General features: G+C 42.3%; 1 protein-coding gene across 5 annotated transcripts in view; it reads left to right on the forward strand.

Moving 5' to 3' along the window:
* The window catches only part of LOC120903489, a 154,688-nt gene that overhangs the window by 64,341 nt on the left and 65,242 nt on the right, over positions 1-25,105 (forward strand). For all 5 annotated transcript variants that reach the window (XM_040312953.1, XM_040312949.1, XM_040312950.1 and 2 more), the window contains one exon: positions 9,203-9,300. In XM_040312953.1, coding sequence (XP_040168887.1) covers positions 9,203-9,300 — 98 coding nt within the window. The remainder of the gene's footprint in view (positions 1-9,202; positions 9,301-25,105) is intronic.

A 25,105-nucleotide genomic window follows, 5' to 3' on the forward strand; every position in this document is an offset into this window, starting at 1 on the left:
ATTGCACCTTTGGCATGCGGGATGGGGTATGTTCCGCCACAGAGCGCTTGGAGCGCCAAAGGTTACCATGTGCTTTACGTGCAGGGGTGGGCAAATGCTCGATCGATAAAGATAATTATGTTGATTGTAATTCCCATATTGAAGTCATAATTTGATCGCATCTTGATTGGTTTCTTCTTTTGGGTCCGGTTTTGTGTATTAGAAGTCTTTCCTAATATTGCAAACACTGTTGGTCGTCTTGGCTTGCCTATGCGGCGTCTGTGCTGTATGGTTCCGATTGGTTTACCTATTAGAGCTTGATAGTATATCCTGTTCGGTCCAAACTGGTCTTGAACCCATGTTGGGCATTTTGTTGAGTCGCACAAATATTATGAATGTATCAGCCAAGTTTTATTTATTGTTAAATTTTTCATTAAGTGATTCCACGTGAAGATTAAACTAAAGGAATTCAATATAAGTTATGTATTAATGAGATTTTTTAGTTCTGTTGATTCTAATTGGAATAATACTAGAACATAATCGACGCTGTAAGAATCGCTAGAAAAGTAATTAGAATCTTTTCTATTTTCCATTGACAATATTTAAAGTGAATTAAATATTTCCCCGTTTTCAAGCTCAAGCTGTTTGAATCACTTAAAGTCCCAGGAAAACATAAAAAGTTCCATGCTAATATTTAGATGTTTTGGTGATGAATAAGTGCAATATTGCTGCACTATTGGCAGTGGCAGGGCTCAAATGATTAGATATAATTGTTGATAATGTGCATGGGTATTTTGGTATTTGGTATTTTGGTAGAATTTCAGTGTTACAATATCAGTGCAAAAAGACGAATCGATAATTTTGTGAAATAATTTTTCAACTTTTGCGTTATGTCAAACATGTCAATCACAATCTTGTGCAAGCGGCTATTCAATTCTTGTACATTCCATGGCTATTCAATGAAGTTTTGTTGACATTTGTGACAGTGCAAATATTTTTTTATTAGAAGTAGTCAAAAATTAACAGCCAGGAAATAAATACAAAAATGCGGAAATATCTTATTTTAATACATACTTTTCAAGAGCAGCAGTAGGTCGTCATTTACTGCACTTTAACCCAAGGCTGCCGCTGGAGATTAATTGTATACCGCTGGAGAAGGGTTATTTTCAGTTGAACGGTCTGAGTTGTCTGGTAATCAGCGACTAGCAAGGATTACACATAAATCGTTGCATTTCTTTCGTCCATTTCCTACGACATCTGATGGTTGTCGCTAAAATCGCTAAGACGATAAAATCGTATTCTCCCTATGATGCAGATTGAGAATTGAGCTTCGAGTGTGGCACAATTAATAAATGACAGTTTCAACGATAAATGGTACAACAATAAACCAGATATACATGCATTCTGTAATGTTAAAATTCAAACAATTATCTTTAATCGATGAAATACGCTTGAAACTTGCTCACCAGCCCAAATACATAATTGATTGAATCATTTAAGAAATTTGAATTTAGAAAGAAAGACGAGAAGAACGAAGAAGATTGTTGAAAACAAGGCCTAATATTTGTTTGTTTATATAAAAAACAATAATTCTAAAACACCTTAAGCATCGTTTGCCCATCCCTGACTTTGCACGTTTGTGTGAACGCTCGGAGACCCATCGGGACCTGAGACCTCGACACAGGCGGCATCTAGGGGCTGTGTGTTGATGGCGTCGTCGTCATCAACATTATCTTTGCCAACTTGTGCCTGTCCCAAGCGCACCGTTGTTTGGCTGTAGCCGTTGTACCATGCCTGCTCGTACACCTGCACCTGCATGCCTTCTTCCCCGGCATAGGCGCATTGAATGACTATACCCCACCAATGCCAAACGCGGTCGGGTGCGGTTGTTATGCTGCTGTGAGCGTTTGATGTTGCTGCTCGGTACACGGCAAGCGACACGGGACAGACATTTGGCTGCGCGTTTCGATCGATTTTGTGAGCTGAATCAATACGCTTTGTCCCTGTTCCCCATCTGCACCTCAAGCGTCCACGGATTGGATGCTTTTCTGGCAGCAGCAGCAGCGTGGAAAGGAAGTCGTACGCAATCAGTCATCAGCAACGGCCGACAAACAATCGAACCATTATTTGAAACATTATTTCGAGATCAAGTTTTTGTTGTGTCGCTTCTGAGCGGCTTCAGTGGGAAAGAACGAGAGAGCTATTTGATGTTCAACATAGGTATTGAAGGTTTCTTCGTTGTTGTCTGCGTGGTACCACGTGCTTCGTTTCTTGGTGCTTCGGTTTGAAATCTTACACGTTACACTTCTACCGGAGAAGCTCGTTAGCGGTTTCGGTGTGTATTGGATTTTGCAACCAACACTTTGCTATTGTTTTACATTGTCTTGTGGCCACCACACCAACACGCATTGGGAAAGACATCTTCGCTGTCTGCAATGTGTGTGTGTGTGTGTTTATGTGGGGAAGACACCCCCGAAAGTGGGTGACACCTTCGCAGACTTGATAAGAACCTAATTCAACAACGATAAACCTGTTTGTCTTGGGCTTCGACCGCATGCTTCGACCGGAATGGAGATGAATGCTTTGGATCAATCATGAGTCCGTCGTCTCGCTTACCCGTCGCTCCAAAACCCATCTTTTGCGGCCCGGAGGTTGGGGTTTTTACCATCCGTCACTTAGCGCAGCGGCGCGTATCACGCATTTAGCATCAATTCTCAGGCTTTACGATCATCTCTTGATATCTGCGTGTGTATGTGATATATCTTGTAGCAGGGGACGGTGAATTGCGTCACCGTGTTGGAGGGTGTGGAGTCACAAGACGGTGGTGCACAATTTACATACATCAACAGCTTCACCATCACCAGCTCACGATGCATGGCACTTTGTGGTGTTTCATGTTTCGGAGGTTGATATTTAACTCTGGCTTGTGGCAATTCCAGTATCATTTCATTGATTGGATTAATAGTTTGTTAGAGATTCTCTGCATGCTGTACAAAATTGTGTTTCTATCATAAACTTCAAACTTTGTTGGAATATTTTATTTCGGGCTATGGTCTGCAGTCAAAGCGTTACTGTTAAAATATTCTATTGACACCATTTTGCTTAATCCAGACTCATCCAAAAAGTCCCTTATCCTTTTCAGAAACACACAGCCCACTCCTTTGCTTTCCTGTAAGCTCTCTAATTCCACTATCTTAAGTAAAATTGGTTAAAATGCTGGAGCGAAAGGGTCTTATGTCCAGGCCGCCCACTGTCGATTTAAATTGCTCGTGCAAAATGGATTTTGTTTGCACCGTTTGTGTGTGTGTGTTTTTTCTACTCCCAAAGCCAAAGTTCAAACAATTTAGATAATGGCTGGGCAAACTTTAATCAGACGTTAGCTTTTAAGCGCTCTTCTAGCTTTCACTTCGTGCTCTAAAGGGGAATGTGTGTGTGTTTTGTTGTCTGATGCCAGCATGAAGTTTTGAGACAGTTTCAACCCGCCTAACACTGCCTCATTTGAGTCGTGTGAAATTGAACCATCATCAGGAAAGAGTCTTCACAGCCACATATACGCCATGCATGGCCAGCACGTTTTTGCCGTGTCGCAATACGCAGTGGAAGAATATTTTTTGAGGGTTTTGTGTTTGCACAGTTTTGTTTGCTATCGCGTTAGGGTACATTCAATCCATTCCGATACTGTTGCCATGTGTTGGCCATGGCCGTGTGAGAGAGAACGTCAAGACACTGCCTGGTGGTTAAGTGTATTTCATTTCGATTGGTGCTTTGTGCGTCGCAAGACGTTGTTAGGTTTCCCACAACACCACTTGAAGGCTGTTGCGGCTGGTTTGGGAAGTTGGGTGAGACTTTGCTAAGTGAATGAAACGTAATGTTACTGTCATACGAATTTTAAGAGTGTTCATAGCTCGAATTTCAATACACTGTAAATCTTGGGTTTTATTGTAACGTGATATAATTTAAATTAAACATTTGCTGCTATCGCTGCTCTCCTTTTCGATCGATCGGCTCAATCAGCACCGGGCAACAAGTAATAGTACAGCGGCTTTCTGTTGATTAGACTTTCAAATCACGCGTTTCGACCAACGCCCCAACAAGCGCCACAGTTTTGTTTATTTTCACGAAAGTGCACCGTCATGAAGAAGGGGGAAAAAACACACACACACAACATGGGCCAACGAAACAAAGGAATCATTAATGCCATCATGACCACGATGCCCACTGGACGTTTGTAATGAAGTAATGCTGTTTTGGACGTTACTCTCGCGGTTCCGATTTGATTGCAAAAGGCATCAATACGTCCGACTGCAATATTGCAAGCTCCGATTGTGAATGTGTCTGTGTGCCGGTCACTTGAACATTTGAGCTATTAAGCGGTCAATTAAATCAAATGAATATTGATAATGCCTCACCGTCGATTTGCATCCGAAGTCATACATGCGAGCGGGGCAGAACAGTGGGACAGTGAGTGCGCCACTACTGTGCTGATGCATTTCAATTGACAGTTTCAATAGGAAGTGTGGATGTCCGTTGGGAGGAGAGGTATAAAAAAATGGGAACCCATTGAATAATTTCCCAGTTGGGGGACCTTTCTCCTTGTGACAGGAATGCGTGGGAGGTTGAGGTTCTGAGTGACAGTTGCGAAACGGTTTTAATATGATTGACGTACGGTTGGAATGTGCTGGAGGAGATAAAATTTAACAAAGGTAACATGAGCTTAAAATGGGACTGCAATACTTCAGACGAACCTTATTTTGGAAAAGGTTTTCCAATGATATTAATGTCGTTTGATGTGTTCTTAGACTTTTCAGAACATTAGATATCCTTGGATTGATAACATAGGACCTCATAAAGGATGTCCCGTGACAGCTGATCAAATAGTCCCAAGGACTATTTCGATGAATTGGAACAAATTTCCAGTAATCAAGGTTTCTATTATTATTCTCAACCATGCTCCAGCCCTGACCTATACAATTCTTGGAAAATGTCCAAATGGTTGTCTCAGTCTCAGATTGGAAGTGTGCACTATGAGTATGAGTGTGTGAATTGAATCTAGCAAGGAGAAGCACGAGTTCAACTCTCCCTGAAGATTTGCTATGATTCATTTGTGATTCATCTCATTTACTCCCCGTCTGGAATCTAAGGGACTCAGTGTGATCTGGATCATAAAATATTGAGTAAAATTGTGAGTCTTTATATACTCTATAGACTCTTTTATTATTTCAAAAACTCTCAAACTAGATTATTCTATCGCTAGTTATATCTCCCTCAATAGTGGAACTATAATCGACAGAGGTTCTATTTTTGTGACTGTATTTCTTCTTCAATTGGTCATACTTCAATGTCTTGCTAGTATCTGCCTATATTAAATACACCAGACTCAGAGATGGTCTAGATCAGCGGTCGGCAAAGTGAGGCTTGCGAGCCTATCCTTCTTAGAAGCAGCATTAATTTGTAAGCTAGGTTTCATAGTGTTTGGTTTTTATGCCGCAAGGACTGCCGATTTCGGTTCATCTTTCGAATCCTGCTTCACGATTTCTATACATCGTAGATCAGTTCCTGCAATGTTCTCCTACCAGTCATCAAACAATTCGTTGTAAATAGTCCTGGGTTGGTCATCATATCTCGTTTTATCTATAAAGCGAAGAATAGAAGTAAGTTTAAATTGTTGTCAGCTAGGAAGATGTTTTTTTCGTAGGTAAAGCGATATGTTTTGAGTATCATTACCACAAAAATGATGATAGTTTTGATGTAGTCCCATCACACCACCAAAAGAATGAACGGCAGGTTATCTATTACACTTGCCCGCCTTCAGCCAAACTACTCCACCATACGTACGCTCCATTTGTTTCAATTAATGATTCAACATTCTTATGTAAGCTCTCGGAACGTTTGATATCACTTCAAGTGCTCTGTTTCTCTTTCCTTTTCTCTTCATTTCGAATAGTTCAAACGAGACACAAACGCGACCAATGCGTTGGTCAGTTAAAAAAACGTAACTAACCCCCGCATCTCGAACCACGGTCTACTCCTACACGCGTACACTGCTATGTTAATGCTAGCCGGTTGCACTTTCTTCACCCTATCCATCCTCTCTCTCGCTCAGCTTGTTTTTTTGCTCATCCACCCGCACAGGGAATGAATCAGAGAGGTCGGAGCATCGTCAGCGCTTCAAAGCGAACCGTACCCAAGCTCGGGCGTGCGTCTTATGTTGATGGATGTGGATTACACGCTTAATTAGCTTCTACGAATTCCGACCGGTTAAATGTTACATCTTGACCATCACACACCGCTTGCCACTCGGCTGAGTGCAATTGGTAAGTGGAGTGGACCAGCAGGAAAGCGAGGAGCGAGCGGAAAGCGGGTTTTGTACGCCCGGAAGAGTCGCAAAAAGCCCATCTCACGCGCGTTTGAGGGAGTTTTGTTGAGCAAGAGAGAGAGAGAAAAAATGGACAATTATGTCAATGGAAGAATTATTACAGAGGTATGTGGTGCTCTCGGTGCATGATTGCATAATTGTAACAGATGATTACACAGTTGCAGCAATTCGTTGTGTGTTTGTCCTTGGCGCAAAGAATGCGAGCAAGCCATGTGTGTGCGTTGAGTGCAATTACACGAATTGTTGGACAACATCTCATCACCTAACATTGCCCTTTGAGGTGATGAGATGTTGTTTGAACAGATGAATGTTGCTGGATGAAAATTCATTGTGAACAATATTTTGCTGAAGGTCCATAAATTTCCATTCTGTTCTGTGTTTCCAGTACATTCATTGTCGCGGCAACGTACGCTCAAATGTGTCCTAGTGCACGATCTACTGAAGCGTGTAAACTACAGAAATTACTGGAAAATTGCCACCCTCACCACCGGGGCACGGTTTGCAATTTAATCGAATGAAAGTACAACGTGGCCTGTTTTGTCATCCTGTGTGCACAATGCCTTAGCGTCCCAGGGAGGGACATTTCTATGCTCCCTTTGGTGCGCAATGGTGGCAGGTTAGGCTTCGGTGAAGTGTAATAAAATTAGAATTATGCAACATGGAGGTTCTATTCTTGCCCTGCATGGGGTACGCCTGGATCTCCATTTGTTCGGGTCGCATTCTGTGAACATCCGTTCACAAAGGTAGAACAATAGATGTCTAGAGATCAGCCTTGCAAGCCTAGACCTACAGTGCATGAGACCAGAATGCCATTGATTTACTGCTAACTACATTGTGTGTGTGTACATGAACATCCTACAGCCTGTCGGATTGTGTAATACGATGGTCGGGCTTATCCTAAGCACCAACATGAAATCAAGCATCCTCTGATGAGCGATTGAAAGGATGCGAATGCTGCTTCGCTTTTGTGCACAGAGCGTGCGAGCTAGCAAACCGCAGGACGATAAAAGTGTGAGCACATTGCCGTTAGGGGAGCTTTCCAATGGCTTGTCGGCGGTTGTCCGGGCGCTTGAGCAATGTGTTGACACTGTGCATGGGTGTGTTTGGATTGTGCCCGGGCCGCATCGATGGACGAAGTGTGTCCCCTGCAGCGAACATGATTTAGATGATGCTTTTATCACGATTGTCTGCAATAGATAAGCGGCTACAGCTTTTGCATGCACATGTAACACCTGGTGCTTATTAATAGATGAGTGTGCGCAGTGTCATTTGTAGGATCAATAAAACAATGGGAGGCAATTGATCATGGTTAAGCGTGAGTTTAGTTATTTTGTCGAGGGGATACTATTTCAAATCTTGGAAATTGCCTCATTTAAACATTAAATATTGAAAATACTCTTCTACTGAAAGTGCATTAGTACACAAAATTTAAATCTTCATAAATACTTTCCACAGTGTTTGTTTCTCACGTTTCAAAACTATCATAAAACGCATGTAAACCTGATGAGCGATTATGGTCGCACTTTTGCTCAGCTTTAGCGTGACGAGCGCATGTTGCAGAGCGCTGTTTGCAAATGAAAATTTGCAACAATTTCTCCTCCCAACTACCACTCATTACGCTTCGAAAAAGCTGCGAGACGCGATTGACTTGTTCGCGTCCTATTAACGTGGCAACCGTGAACTGCCCGCGGAGAGGTTAAACATTCCCCGCGGTGAGAAGGTATCGCGCTGAAGGTGCACCGGCACACGGACAGGTTAATCTTCTCGGCCACGTACTGACATGGACCATTTAGCCCGTCATAAATAAAGCGATAGAGCGCTAACCTGTTTCTTTACTGCTTTACTGGACGGGCGAGGTGGAGGGACGACTTGTCCGAGTCACTTGGGCTTGTTCGTGCGTATCTGTAAGGAGATTGTCCAGTGGTTCCAGCCAGTAGGAAGATGTCATCAATTGGCCTTGACTGTGTGAGCATCGATTAATGGTTTGATTTGCTTAGAGAAAACCGCTGTGGAGGCTTTTATGTAAAGCAGCCTCAACAGCAGTCGTAGAGTGAAACGTGATTAGTTTTTGAATGTTTTTAAATGCGCTTTATTGAATGGAGAATGCTTGTGCATGTGTAATCCAATGAAGCAGTCGTAATTAATGGTAAAAAAATGATACCAATGTTGCAAACGTCATAGAAATGTACTTTGTATTGTCCTAGAAATGATTAATTCTTATCTTCTTAAAGCAATATCTCGATAAATCAAGACAGTAAACATTCCTATTATAATTATTTATTCAATTACTCCACTGTATTGCTATACTTGAAGTTATACCTATTTTAGATCGTTGCTTGATCGTTACATTAGCATAAATCATTCTATTTGTTAAACGTTGTTTATAATTATTGCTGTGCTTATAATGTAATATAAATAATAACATCAAAATTGCTGCTCGTTGTAAACCCATTTATGCATGCCACGACAACACGTCAATTGATTTGTTAAAATACCGCGGTCAACCGGCCGGCTTCTTTCTTATCTTATCGCAAACGGTAAAAGGTGCGCTTGGGTGCAAACGAAAGTGTCACTTATCGTGTGTAGTAAACCCTTCACCCCCCCCCCTCCCCTTTCCGTGTATTAAAATAGAAGCCTTGACATGTTTCTTTGTTATTTTGTTTTTCATTGCCCAGCTCCCTTTGTCAGCGATAAACATTCTTGACGTTGACGGTCTGTGAGGACTAAAAATAATTTACCTTTACATACATTTATAATATTAAACGCTTCCTGTATCCTTCAGCATCACATTTTACATAGCTTAATTGACGACTGCTTACATTCCATTTTTCTTTTTCTCAATTACAGAGGTCGCACCCACAGCAAAGACAGTGAGCAAAGCTCGCTGAGTGATCTTAGCCTGTCCGGTGGCTCACCGAAGCTAACGCTGAAACTGCCCAGCACCCGTAAGTAAAACTTTTGATTTTGATCTTTTTATATTACAGAAAATATACATTCTATACGCTAGCCATTTCACTGGTACCAAAAATATTGTAAAGTTTGTCGGAATTCAAGATGTATAGGAGGGGTTAGTTTCAATTTTTTCTATGGAAAACTTGTATCAAAGCTATGCCATGCGGGTTGCCTACTTTTTGGCGCATAGCATCTGTAGCAGTTGTGTCAAACTTTTGTAGGAGCGGAAGAGCATCGATATCTTGCACAGAGGATAGTTTGAAATGAAATTATTTTGTATTAAAAAAAAACGTTTTCTTTAACCATCAAAAGAGTTTTTACATTTTAAAAATATAATAAACAACCCTGTCGCGACAAAAAGCTCAGCCTGAAATTCTGCGGTATGGCCAAACTTACCAAACAAATCCCTGTAATCTTTAAGCAGCAACCTGTCACGGTGAATAGGGGTTGTCCATCGCTTACGACAAAGTTTTCATTACACCTCCTTGTTGGCCGGCGGCCTATCTTTGCCGTACCCTTGCGACCGATTGGGTTCCGAAAAGTTTCCGAAACCCGAACGGAAGTTCTAACGGCTTCTGATTAGTTTATCGTGATGCAGAAAATATGGAGCCCACAAGAGTGTGTGGGGCAGGAAATCCGCTGTTCGGGTGCTACTGCATGCGACAAGCTGCTGTTAGTCGCCCGTGAAGTTGGTGGATTAAATTAGTTGGCCAATTTTCAGCTGCGGATGACTGTGGGCCGCTACATAATGAGCTTCTTTCTTGGGCGACGGCTTCCAGGGAGCGTTAACGAAGGTGTAAAGATAGTGCAGTGTGTCTTTAAAATTATATTAAAGTTGCTTGGATTGTACTGTTGATGCGTTAATTTTCCATTAAATCCATTGCAAACTTCAAGTTTAGTTTATTATCTACAAGATATACCTATGACGCGTGTGAATAATGCTTTAGAAGTAGATAAGGCATAAAACATGATATTTTTTAAGACTTTAAAAAGATTACTACAAAGTCTTATGAAAATACTTTCCAAAATCAATGCATATTTGCACACTTCAATCATGGTTCAACGCCTGATAATTGACAAGGTGTTACAACCGTTCCAAGCGCCACTTCTCCACGAGATGAAAGTTCATCGGCGGCTACTTCGCGTCAGTTGATACGCCGGCAGGGAGGGAGCACCATGTCGAATCGAGGTGATCGAATAGCAACGCATAAATCACCAAACTTATCTGCTCGCGGCTAACGGCACGATGCCGACCGAAAAGAGAGTGTGTGTGCGATTGCACGGAACAGTGACCTCAACGACGAAGACGCCGCCCGGTGTGTGGCCAACAACACATCACACTGCATACACTGCACGGACATGGGTCTGCACGAGTGTATGTTTTATTACGAAATTTAATTAGTTTCTAACCTCCCGTGGTGCCGGGGTTTCCGTTGATTCAGCGGCAACAGTTGGAAAACATTATGGACGCTGTTGTCATTTGTTGGGGCGCTTTTATTCCTCATCTTTGTTGTGGTTGTTTTGGTGGTGGCGTCGTTTGAATTGTTTTTCGGTGCGTTCACAGATTAGTGCGTGCGGTTGCATCCAGCAGTTAACTCTTTCTTTGAAGTCGTTACCGAATCTAGAAAAGGGGGCGAAAGGGAGACGATGCGCCTAATCAAATCTAATTTTCTAAAGCTTTTCCCGGTGTCGGTTTCCATTAATCAGTTTTTACGAGCGAATTGCTTTCATTTGGTGGCCGTTTGTTTTATATCGTGGTGTGTGTGTGTATGTGAATGGGGTGATTTTTTAACCGCCAAACAATGTGGCACCAGTGTGCGTGTGCCAAAGGGTTGGATGGTTGGGTGAAGCTGCCCGCAAAAGAAAGAAAAAAAGGAAATAAACCAAAAGGTGTAAAACTGTCCGGCCAGAGTTCCATATAAATCCCGAATGGGTGTTAAGTGCACGTGCGTTAGCTCGGGCTTTGTTGAAGTGTTTTGTTGCAGCAGCTTTTGGTTTTAAAGTGTGTCTAGAGGATGGTTTTATTTTCACCCAGCAAATGGGCTCCCTGTGCTCTCTTGTTGTGGGGGATTTTGTTTTGCGCTTTAAGTTAGTGGTGAGGTACCTTTTTTCTCGTTTTTAGTTTCGCGAAAAGAAAAGCAGCATTAGCTTTATTATTTTTATTGGTCCGGCCAGCTGCACGGATCACGCTATCGAATGGAGGAAAAGTAACATTTCTTTTCGTTGCGTTCACTGGCGGACGCATTTGTACGCGCAATTGGGTGAGCAAATGTTGTTGTTTTATTGGCTTGCGGAGTGATAATTGAGCACAAATTGGTCCGTGTGATACGTTGGCAATAAATAATCATCATGATTTGCGGTTGTTGTTATTAGGAGTGGTAATTTGTAGTCCTTCAGAGGCTATGTAGGCTAGATTATGCTTGTAAGATTAGTTTTTTTCGGATGTCCTAGATCTTGTGAGGTGTTGATTTTAAATATTATTGCTTTAAACTAATACTTTGAAATTGATTTTGTAGTTGAGTAAGTTAAGTATCGAAAAACGTGGAATTTCAAAACAATATTGTAATTCAAATTTTGAATTGAAGAAAACAGATTTTACCTACGTAAACCTTGCATCGCAATCTTGAACCTTTCTCTCCTAATGTTGTTGTGAACAAGCGACCCGTCGATCGTGTTGAATTTGCACCTGAGCATACGATCACGCGCTCTCCGTCTTCGCTCTCAATACTTTTTGTTGCAGGGTTCGCTTCACCAATTCGAACATATTTTAAAAGAAATCGAATTGAGACTTGCGCACGCCGTTTGAGGCAATGAAGAGATTTGTTGGGTTGGATTGGGGAATGCTGGTACAAAACAACACTTATCAGTACGGGCTCAAGATGTCTCCTGATAAGCTTAAACGACTGTGTTCTAAAATTGTCCAGGTGGGTCCAGGTTTTCATCGTTTTTAGGATTTAGAATATTTTTTTCACATTATCAATAAATATTATCGTCAGTATCAATAAAAAATTGTTAAATTATAGCTATTGGTATTCGAAGCTATGTTAACATACGTCATTTTCTACTTTGTGGAATGATGACTTAAGGCCTTACAGGCGCTTTTGAAACAATTTAACAGAAAATCAAACATTTTTCAAGCAATTTTGTCATAGCTTAGCCTAACATTTTGAACGATCGGATGTTATAGAAATAATAACTTTTTGTTATACTTGAACAGCAACGAGAACGAACGGTCCAAAAAGGCCGTATTGCTTAAAACTAGAGTATAAAACCATATTTCATGGCGCTACAATCCATATTGGCTGGGAGACATTTCCTTCTCTGAGCCATGGAAGGGCACTTTATCCCGGGTGTACTCGGTCGTTTTGGTTTTATCGAATCCAATCCATGATTGTGTGGTCCTATGAGCGTGGCGAAGGTCTACATCATTCAGATCTGAGATTGTCTATTCCTGTTCAGTGTTCCTAATGGCATTGCGGGGGTTTGTATCGTTTGGATTCCAGGCATTTCGTTGGATCCATCCATCAGAAGTGGTCCAAGTATAGTCCGGTTTAGTGGTCCAAATTGCGGGGGTCTGTATCGTTTTGTGCTCTGGGATTTGTTCCATGTAGTCCTTTCCATCAGTTTCCGTCATCGCCATGTAGTCCCGAGTGACATGGCGGGGGTCTGTACAATTGAAATTTATACTGCTATTGGATTGCATTATTTTAAACATAAACAATTGTTTTCAAAGTAATTCAAATATATTTTTCTATAATCAACATATTCTACAGACCGTGAATCGATTATAAATCGATTCGTTGATACTTGGATTGTTCAATGTTTTATTTTTCCGTATCATATGCTAACAAGTATTCACTATTCAAGTAACTTCACTAGCCTGAAACCCCTGCACTGGATTGCAGCCGCTGCTAGCATTCTGCCTAAAAATCTCTCCGTTTGTAAAATCTCCCTCTCAACGTTTTGTTATGCTTCTATTGCGCACATCATAAGCAGCGCAATCTCGCTCTCACCGCTCTCTCGGTTTCTCACTCAAAAACTCCAAAAACACCTTCACCACCACCGTTTTGCGCACAACCCAAGCCGGCTTTTAATGCGCCGCCGGCGGATCGTACAACGGTTGGGCTTCGGTGCGCACCAGCACGAGACGCGTAATTCATTCCCGATCAGCGGCCGTGTTTGCTGCACGGTGTGCGACGCGCACGTACATTCTACCCCGGTTTCGCGCTCCGGCCCAGCGACAGTCCCAGCCGCATACCAGCTGTGCCAGTTCACCTTTTCGTCGTTTCACATGTTTCGTCGGCTTTTCCGTCGTTGACCTGTGTTGTGCGTGTTCTGGGAGGGCCTTTTTTCTCTTCCTCTTCGGTTGGTGCGTATATTAGCGGCGTAATGCGCGAAGGTGAATGCGTTTGAGGGACGGGTTTTCGGACGCACGTCTGTAGTTTCGCGCGTGTGAGTGTTTTCGGTGTGTGCGATGGTGATCCGCAAATTTATGTGAAAAATAGGCCATTAAAGGTTTGACAGTGGGTTTTCTCCTCGCCCCAATAATCGTCATCCCGTCCCGTTATTAGGGAATCGGCTAGATCAGCTCGCACGGGCCGTCATCATAGACGCGGGCGCATACATACGCAAATGTGTGAGATTTTTCGGGAAGTGAGATGAGTTTAATTTAAGAAGAGTGCTTCTCTGTGCCGTCGCCTTCCTTCAAATTATGAGCAAAAGTTGGTCAATCGTTGTCTGTGGCCAGAAAGATATACGAAAAAGTGTCATCCACAGTGTTAGTTTTTGAAGATAATTTGATCACGCTGCTGGTGTGGGACCTTTATGCGTGTGTCGTGCTTTTGAGTGCCTGTGTGCTTAACCATTTGCGTAATCGTAACCTGGGGGATTAGTGCTGTGTTGTGGGGTGTGATGTGATTGATTACACTGTTTTGAAATGTTGTTTGTTATATGAGCCATTTATCTGGTTCGGCTGCACCACTCATCCCCGGCGCATAGAATATGCTCGGTCGCGGATGATCGTATTTCAGCTGACCGTGTGTCCCAATGTGTGCATGTGTTTAACGAAAGTGTAACTGTATGTGTGTGTGTGTGTTTGAGAGTGCAGTGCGGCAGTGGTGGTCATTATCTGTCCCTCGGTTTGGACAGACTACTCGTTAGAAGGAAAATTATTACTGCCCGCGTCGAGATTATTTGTTTAACATTCGTGCTGTCCAACAAATTGGCTATGGTGGTGACGAGACGCAAAGCAGCAAACTAACCAAGCTCAGTTTAGCTTGTTTTCGTACCGAGCTGAGAGCAACAGATCATGTACAACAGCGAGCATAAGCACCGTTCAAAACCACATGAGACAAGCAGCTGATTCCGTGTTCCTTTATTAAAGTTAAATCAGGTTTTTATCGTTCCATTTTTTGCACAGGTTCCGTTGGCGGAATGCAGTTTTTGTCCAGAAATATTTGCATAAATTGTACGAAAATGTTTCAAATTTAAATATAAACGAAATCAATTTTGAATTCCACTTACTTAAACTCTTAATTAGCCTTATTCATATCGTATTCATTTCTCGCAAACATGTCTTCAAAACTGTCTTCAAATCTTGTCACCAACATCACAACTGATAAGATTAGACGAGTACGTGCCATTTCTTTTATCAATCAAATTGAAGAAGGCTTCGTCACTATCTTCTAATTGTGTTTCGAAACGGATGCCTTGCGGTTGCCCACCACAGTTGTGTTTGGAAAAAGAAAGAATCGATGCTCAGAAGAGCACGTACTCTGCAACAAGGGACAGACTTCAGGTGTGAACTGTTTTGGGGGATTTAATTTTTATTTGCCTTTATTATTGGGTGCTGCTTCGGGCTCCGATCGTGTGTTTTTTTTAATGTGCCATAAACTGTAATCAAGCGAGCTGACACACACTTCGCAGGATACATTTAGGGGCGTTAATGGTCATTTATTGTGTGGACAGGAAATATCAAGCTATGCGCCCCAAAAAAACACGTAACGCAGGACCGCAAGACGTGGAAGATTTGTTGAACTTTTGCAAAGGTCCTACCTTTCTGCTTGTTGGGATCGGTTTGTAATTAACGGATTGTGTTGATCTTTTTCCCTCCACTCCAGAGTCTTCCCGCCAACCCCTATATGACCCAGCAGGCCGAACTTGTTGGCACACACGGTGGTGTAGAACTGTGTTTTTCAATGCTATATTCTTCACCCATAAAGAGTGCGATTTTTGCGTCTTAAAACTTGTTTGCTGGTCCGAAGGAAGGAAATAATCCCTGCTCGCGAACGGCTGACCAGTCCTGCAAGCACAAGCACAACTCTTTCTTGCCATCGTTTGGTGAAGGTAGAAACTGTACATCGAACGCTGGAGAGCATGATGAGGCGATGTTTATCGCGGATCGGCTCGATCCGGCTAGAAAAGCTGGTGAACGGTTTCTCAAGAGTCTCTTTGCAGCACTCCCTTCATTCGAGTCATGATCGCAAATTCCACTCCATTGCCAGAGGAGTAGCAGGAGGAAGGTGATCGTTTTTTTTTGTGGCTGCTTGCAAACACCTCGCCTCGATTGCTTCAAACGCGTTCAGGAATTTTGGGAGCTTTTTTTTTGCTGTTGTTGTTGCACCCGTCTGTGAATAAAATTCAGCATTTATTGCCGACCAAAAACCCTATTTTCGTGTTAGTGGCTTCGTCCTGCCCAACCCCACCGAACGTGACAACGTGCCGCGGCGGGTGGTGTGATGATCGCCCGCTGCGAAAGTGTTTAGAGCGTCCTCCTACGATGCTGCCGGGTCGCCGGCCGGGCAGCATAAATTTGCAAAATCTGTCTGAGAAGCTTGGGACGGGGTGGAGCCGAGTTGCATGGATGGCGGAATTAAACGATTTTCTTATGGAGTCGTTTCGGGAAAATATTGGACAGTGTGTGTTATTTGAAACTTCGCTTTTTTGCGTGCCATTTTTTTCTCTCTCTTGCTAGCCCGCTAGCCTGCTGTCAACAATCAAGGAATGTGAAAATTTGTTGAAATCCTAGGTTGTCGTCGCCGGTATAGAGAGGGTGCACGGGTTTTTATGTGAATTTTTAATCTACTCGGCATTCAGACGATCTGATGTGGTTTGACAGAGACACATGTTTTGTGAGACCTCACTGGAGATGATGGTCTCTCTTTCTGTGTTCTCTTTTGTCTACTCACGCACGCGGGACCGTGTGGAGTCTGTTTGGTTGTTAGATACTTTGCACCATTCGCCACATCCATTTTTTCGCCAAAAACCCCACGAAATGTGCTGTTGAATTCGCGTAGCATAGAATGGAGTTACTGTGGGGCGGGCGCGTCATACCAGAGTAGCGCGCTTTAATGGTAATGGTGTGCTGCGGTTGCTAAATGATCATCCTGAAGCAATAAATTGGACCATGTTCCGTTATAACATAGGTGAAGCTCAGCATTTCAGGTTTTGGAAGCACGATTTGCATGCGAAAAGATGGCTGTGCTCCGTCGTCTGCGAAAGATTGGTTTAACATACCGATGCTCCTGGATCGACACGGTTCATTGGATGTTTAATTAGCGATACTGTGATGGAAATCGTTCGCTGTATGAATCGCTAACATTAATAAATTAATATTTGGGATTTTATTCATTGCTAAATTTGTAAGAAATTTGTATCAAATTAAAGTTAAATTAAGCATGTTCGTTATGGCAAAGCGGGGTATGGCAACCTCACGAACCTAAATCATGTAAACAATTTAACATACAAGCATTTTAATTGGGCATGACACAATCTCTTTGAAATGGTTTTTGTTTACTGATAATTGCTTTTTGGCATAAGACTTGGTGTCTTAAGGCTTATCTGAAGCTAACCCTTGATAAGTGATGTATAATATCGTTCCATAGAATTGAAAAAAAACAATCAAGTAAAATTATTCGTTGTTTGGCGGCGTGTTAGATCGTTGGTAGGAAGTTTGTGATTTAAGACTTTAGTTTAAATTTCCATTTACACATTGACAACTCTGTTAACAAGGCATATAAGATGCTAGGTTTTATCTTTCGACAATTCCGTGAATTTAGTGATGTCTTAAGTCGTTGTTTATTAGTCTTTTACAAGACGTGCTTTAAAATTCAGAGGACTTACAACCATTTCAAATTATCGCTCGCGTTGTCTTCTACTTGATCTACAGACGCTTGAACTCGAAGGTAAACCAATGTGTATTTGTTACTAAAATACTAAAACACGAATTAGACGTCCCTTGTTTATTAGAGAAGATCAACATCTACGCGCCTTCAAGACCTCTTCGCCCTCGTAACTTGCTTGTTGATGAGAACAGGCGTACCTTACATAGATACAACGAACCGTTACAACGATTAACGATCAATGCATTTAAAGAGAATATTTTATTAATTTTCTCTCGGTTCCTTCTCGGTTACAAAGATTTATGAATCTCCAAAGATGAACCTCTAATGATTGGTGAATTTTAAAAGATTCGTATATTTCAAAAAATTCACGATTCTCTAGGTATTCATGAATCTCCAAAGATTCATAGGGCTTGAGCTTCTCATTATTCTTCTTCTTGACATAGCAACTTAGGTGGCTACGCCAGTCTATACAGGCTTTCGAGACTTCTTAGCAAGTATCACGCAGACAGATAGTTTGTTTTGTTACGGGGAGACGGTTCATGCGATACTTGATCATACATATATAAAGGTTCATGAATCCCAAGAGATATATTAATTTTAACAAATTTATGAATCTTTTTGATTCATGAATCTTAGAAGATTCATTTATCTTTTGAGATTCATCTTTCGAGATTAATGATATCTTGGAGATACCTGAATCTTTCGAGATTCATAAAGACACATATGTTGGTAAATAAATAAATAAATAAAGCTGTTTGTTACAACAATGTTCATTACTAAGTAAAACTAGGTCATGTCGCCACTTTATTCCTTAAATTAATCATACAAACTTGTAATATTGAAATATAATTTCGCAATGAAGTACAGCAAAAGGATCTTTAACCTTTATTTTCTACTTCAACTTCACAGCTAAACTCCAACTGTGCACAAATTTCGCTCAACCTAATTCGCCGCTTATCACTACAGTGCGATCGTTTAATCCCGTGCCAGAATAGAGCAACAAGCACAGTAAACAAAAGTCCAACCACAACCAGCCCGATTGCCGATGCTACCTTCCGAAATGATATTTTATAGTTCGGGAAAGGTTATCTCACTCCCGTGGTGAATAAAAATACAATCACGTAGCAAACCAGCGACCAGCGGTTGTGCCATGCCCGGTTGTACTTATTTTTCACTCGAAAGAAGCCCCTGCCGTTTTAAACTGACAAGGCGAAGGTTTTTGTGCGACGCTGGACGCTGCTCACGTTGGTTGTGTGTGACGCGAGTGTGCGCGATGCACCTTCCCTTGCCACGGTTGACGTGTTCAGCTGTTTTGCCTCTCCGTATCAAGATTGTTTAATTCTTCATACAATTCATAGAGCGGGAAAGAACCTTTCTCCTCCCGGGTTTCCGGGGGTTGCAAATAGTTTTATTTAATTTTTCACCATGCTAGCAGGACCCGAGATGTGCTTGCTGCTACAGCCTTTCTAGTTTTATTATCGTTCGAGATTAGAAAGAAAAAAACATTTTAAAATTTCCTTATCTCTACCGCATTATACCTTGCTTTTGTGTGCTTGGTGTTTGCGCTTGGCGTACAGGGCTGGGGTACAGCGCTATCTACCCGGTGTACGGGGTCGTACGCTATGCTACCTTTTCCATGAAAGCTAGAGAGTGCGAGAACATTTTACAGCATTTTCTTCAAAGAATGGATTGTGAATTCCGTAACATTCCGTACCATTCCGGCACCACCGGTAGAGTACAAAGGAATGCATAATTTCACTGCAAGGAAAGGTAGTAGAGCTCGCTCCGCTTGTCGAGTGGCTCCGTTGGGAGCTATAGCAACACACCGCAGCATGCTGTTTGCTATCATCATGCTCATCATCACACTCCACCTCATCATGGGCCATGAACAGAGGAATCCAATTTGGAGATTCTCGTACTTTCGTACCCGTGCCGCACACCAAAAACCCACTATCTGCTTACACGAGATGCATATGTGTGCTTCAGTGTGCAGTGTGCTGTAACAGTCTTCTCAGGTTAGGGTGGTTCATGTACCTTGCCCGTACTAAGAATATGGAGAGTAAAATTTGGTTAAAAAAGTATGAAAGCTCAAGCTTTTCCTTTTCCGTACCATGTGACCCATAGAAAGCCGCAAACCGAGAGTGGATCTCGTGATAACTTCATGGCACGTTTTATGGCAATATCAACCGGAGCAGCCCGGATGTTGGGTGTAAATTTAGTAACAGAAATGTGTGAAAACCTAATGGTGCCTCCTCCCGGTAGTTGGCTTGCAGGTTGGTTTGTGTGATAATGATTAAATGCAATGTACTCGGTACGTTGCTGCGTCCTTTTGATGTTACTTTATGCTACAGAAAACCAAAATCAAATAACAATTTACCAACGAATGTATTGGACAGTCCGGCATAGAGTTGTTGGCTTGCCGAACGCCAACTTGTTGCATATTTGCTGTGCTAACATTTGTTGATCAAGTGTGGTCAATGCTTGTGTGGTGCTTGTTTAAAAATTCCGTCTCTGTTACTTTAAGGCACACAGTTTAATTCGATTCGGCGTATAATTCTAACCCGTCAGTGCCCTATACCGGCGAACAGAGTCGGACCAAACAGTACAGTACCTCCCGTCACTGCTTTGAATTTAAATTGAGTGTAATGGTGCTCTCCACGGGTGTATGTGTGTGTGTTGATTGTGCGATTGCGGGATTGTGCAAGAAATTTAAATTGGAACTGATTTGCACCTCCAACATCTCTCAAGAGCCTTTCAGCGCTGTGCGCCATACTCCCTGGGTTTGCTGGGTGTTACTTCGCCGCACCAGATGTTTGTCATCAAATTATTTATTTACTATGCAGACAGTGTTTAAGCACAAAACTGTACCAATCGTTTGGTTTTGTTTTATGATCACACAATCCGCAAACCAATCCAATTAGTTTGGAATATCCGTACCACCCTCGCTCTCTCCGGCTCTAGGTGGAATCGGAGTGTGTTGCGTTACGTAAAGGCCGAAGGATTTTGAGCTCGTTTTATGTGTACCGCCGCCGCCGAATGGCGAAAAAGTGACGCGGTGAATGGAAAATATCTCCCGTTCTAGAGCTGTCAATTGTCTGCTGCGGTTGACATTTCGAAACGTAAGGGTGAAAACCTGGTGAAATGTTGTTGAAGCAGTGGTGGTGGAATGTCTGCAAACGGGTTGTTACTACAAGTGCCCGCAGGACGCAGGATGTAACGCGACAGTCTACCCAGGGTTTATTGGGTTGTCATCGGCAGCAGAGCGCGACTTTGTTGGAGACTTATCAACTGGAGAGAGAGAGAGAGAGGAAAATACTGCAAAAAACGGTTTTCATTCGATACGATCATTGCCTCGATTGAAGCTCGGGAATGAATGAATGGAACCCTTGAAGGTGAAGAATGAATGAATGTGAAAATCCTAAAGGCGTCTTCCAACGTCTTACCGTCGGAGGAGAGGTGTTGAGAAACCGGGGCCAGCGTTTGATAGTGGCACCCAGCACACGGCCGTTGACTTGAGCAGTCAATTAAGTGAAATATTTATGTTTGCTCGCCGCGTCTTTGAAGCGAAGATAAAGGCAAAAGGGCAACTCGGGGGAGTTGACGTGTGAACTCTCCGGTGCGTCGTAGAAGAGTGCGGTCCATCACGCTAGTTCTTTGACAAACTCCACTGTCAGATTAATAGGGTGCGCTCTCTGTAATGCAAGCACTAGCTTCGAATGGCGGGAGAGAATGAAGACTTCCCATGGAGCTTGTTTTACGTTTCTACAATTCAATTGTATTTTAATTTGAGGTGATGATAACTTTTCTTTAATATGTCATTCCCTTTGTTTGGAGCAGCAGCTAGCATGCAGAATTCTCAGTTCCCAAGGCTTGAAGGGTGTCAGAAGCAAAAATTGCATTTTTAATAAAGGTTTTACTGTCCATTTTTTCAATTGTTACGATATGATACGGTTTAACATTGAATTCTATTGCTGCGGCTTTTAAATTGCATTTTTATTTCGAAATTCTTGGCTGGGTTCAACTACGTCTTATACACGCTTTTATGAACTCGCTGAGATTCTTATAACATTTATCCTCTCTGTTTATGTCTTTTTAATGATCATCTTCCAGCAATTCGCCTCCATATTAAAGGTCATCGGTTGAGGAATGCTCCACAGAAAATTAGGTTAAAACAGGCTCATCGAAAAGCTCGGACGATAAAAGCAAAGATTTCCTCCAAACGGTTTCATCACCCACTGGTGCATCATCTTCCCGCGAGGGCCTTTTTCCATGTCGTTCCACGGTTTACGGTGTGGATTAAAGGGAATTAAACGAACTCGGTGACGGTGGTGGATGCCATTTTCGGCGCTATAAAAAGAGTTAAAAATGGCAACGAAAAATGTAGCACCCTAATGTTGGCCCACGGACGGACCCGCACAAACACACTCACTCACCTGCTGTGTTCGGCGATATTGTAGCCGACAGTTTGATGACGTTTTCATCTGTCTCGATTCGAGGTGTCCCGTGGTCGTGTTCTACATATTTGTGAACGATCTCTTGCCCTCGAATCGAAACGACAGTGAGGCGACATTTTAGTATTGACCATCAAAACATAATGTCAACTCATGGTGTTTTAAGGTCCGATCGGGTGTTGTGTGATTGGGTGTTCTACATAGCTCGTAACGATTAAAAAGGGATTTTATTAGCCAACCGGTGTAAGGTGTCTACCCTAGTTAGTGTAATGGATAGTGCTTTTACGATGCAGATTTTAATCATTTAGTCATTTTACAACTCTTCACTCTGTGATATCGTTCGTTCAACTATTTTAATGCACTTCTCCCACTGTGCAGCTATGATCACGATCAAACACCACATTCGTTCACCGCAGTGGTATGTTGTTGTGTGGCCCGAAATTTAGATAACAAATAATTGGAAAATTGCAAACCAACATTTCACCCACCAGCTGCGGGCATTGGCTCGTTTTTTGTCAGTCCCACTTTCTTTGGAGAAATTTGGTGTAAAATTAGCTGCGCCCGTTTAAAGTAGCTTTTCTGTTTGGCGGCGTCCGGGTGCTGCTGTTGGGTTTTTGGATGATTGAGACCATTTTTTCCGGGCTCCTTCCCGGTGCGTTGCGGGCTGGCACTTGTCGGCATTTTCTTTGCACCGGAATTCGGCGGACTAATGAGCACACTTCCTTAATCTTGTGTGGAAGTTGTGGAGGAGTAAAATTGGATCCATATTATATCGGTTGGGGGAAATAAAGAGAAATACAACAGAGAAAAAGCTGCACGCCTATCGTATCAGATTGTGATAGGCACAAGTAATGGGGTAACTTCGCTATGTGCCGATCTACATCTTGTGAGGGTGTTGTGCATTTTGTGCACCCAAAAGACGAGCCGTTGCGCATATCGTCGTTGCGCAATGCACGCACCAGAAGCAGACGGTTTAAGCGGGGCAATGTACTGACTTTCTTCTCGCCAAAAGTAGACAAGCTTTGTGTCATTATTTCGTTCGATAGTTTTTTTTTTTTGGCAAACAAGAATAATTAATTAAATTCGCCAATCGAAAGGTTGTAGGAAAGAGAGAGGAGCCTAACACATAATCGACCCGTAGTTGATTGGCAATTGTTTTTTGGCGCTAATAAACCATTGGAGGCGTGTTGCGCAAGCCGCGACGAATCGATGCACCCGGACGAGGAACGGAAAGCTTAATTTGCGCAAAGGGCAATTTTGTGGGCGATCGATTCGGCTTTTTTATACTATAAATAGAAACGTATCGGTTGTGTGTCATGTGTGAACACCTGTGCTGCTGGGTTTACTTTCTTTTAAGTAATTTATCTTTCTATTGAGACACTTTTTAAGAGCATGATGTGTAACGAACAAATCCTTCATTAGCTGAGCATGATCGTTTTAGTAAGGGGTTTTGTTTTTAAGGCCGAAAAAATAGTTTCGTTTTAAATAATAGGTTTAGCTGGATGGAGCTAGCTGGGTGAGAGGTAATTAGTGCAAAATTAAAGCAAACGAAAATGAGAAAAACAACACAAACCAAACACACATGGTAAACGTTGTACCAATTAAGATGTTTGGAGTGGATTAGAAAGCAAGAAGAGCGGTTAGGTATAAACAATCATCGGCTTAATGGGATGATGTTTGATTGTTTCTTTCGTCTCAATTTAATGTGATTGTTTGTCTACCTTTTCACCACTACTTTATACCTTTTTTTACTACATTCATGCATGACAACATCGGTATGAATGATTTCTAGACAACAATAGTGTGGTGATGTGCATAGAAAAAAAATCAATCGCTTTGCATAAATCCAACATTGCCCTACGTGTCTAGCACAGAGGCACCCCTCGGAGGAAGTGTAATGAAATTACTACCATTCGCTGCAGTGCTTAGGCCCAACATAGTTGCCGGAACGAACACTGCCGAACGCCGAACAGTAAACGACAATCGAATCGTACCCGGTCGCGGTACGGCAGTAACGTTTAATTGAAATATTAGCATTCCGGCGCGATATTTGCCGGGCGGCGTCGGCATACGTCAATCGACACAACAAACAGCACAGCAGCTCCCTTAACCCACCATAAACCGGAAATGTCGAAAGAGCTGTGTTTGGTTGGTTTTCCAAAATTGGACAAATCAACAAACGTTACCACAGCTCACGCATTTGTCTCTTTCGGTCTCGTCTGTTTTTCGGTGCTAACGGGTTTGCCCGTTCTTTAAGTGCTTCTCGTTTAATGCTTAGACTCTGACAGGTTTTGGTGCCGGCTGTTGGTTTGGCCTGTTCTGCGGTCCGTACAGCCGGACAGACAGACGTCACGGATCTCCGGAGCGATATATCCCACGCTTTGCGTTTGGCACGACGATTGTGTTGTGCCCATGAAAGGATACAATTTGTCGATGTGCGAGGAGGGTAAACTATTTGTTTTGCAGACTTGAGTTTGATTAGATTTCACTTCTGCGCTTCTGCGATCAAACGAGTTCTTGGAGAACGCTCAGGAGCAGATGGTTGGTGGTGAATGTGATCTCACGATGGGAATGGATTGTCGGTGTCCGTGTTCTTTCTTCTTGCGGTGGTTTTAATTCATTTTATTTGAGTTGGTGAAGGCAGGGCTTTAGTTGCTTTGTTTATTTAATCGATTTAGTCTTCTTTAAAACCATGATTTATTGTTGGCTACCCTCTACAAAGTTTGCATTTAGAGAGTTCTTTCGGAACAATTGATCTTCCGTATTATTCCTTTTTAAATGTATTTTGGACCGATTTCCTACTTATTTACTCCTTTACTCCTACTTAATTTTAAACTAATGACCTAAACTAGCTTAAAACCCTACGCTGCAAATGTTTCGTGAGTGTACCTCAATTTTTTGGAGTAGCTACACAGATCTCATGTTACATTTTTGCTACAAAAAAATCCTTTTCCGTAAAATTGATCCCTTTCTCCAGCATTTAGCACTGCACGGACAATTGGCAGAGTTTTTCCAAATTCCCAATTTCTGTTACCAAAAAAACTGCCTTTCAGTTCGATCGCCACCCGAGCACGGCGATTCGAAAGTCCTTTCAAGTGGCTGGTGTTGTCAGCGTCAGCGACCGGGGTAAGTGCCGTGTGTTTCGTTCGTTCGTCATGTTAGCGTGTTTATCTCAATCAATCTGTTACGACCGAAAACATGAACGGATCGCGATCTTGGCCACT

Source organism: Anopheles arabiensis, chromosome 3, assembly GCF_016920715.1.
Source record: "Anopheles arabiensis isolate DONGOLA chromosome 3, AaraD3, whole genome shotgun sequence".
Taxonomy (NCBI): domain Eukaryota; kingdom Metazoa; phylum Arthropoda; class Insecta; order Diptera; family Culicidae; genus Anopheles; species Anopheles arabiensis.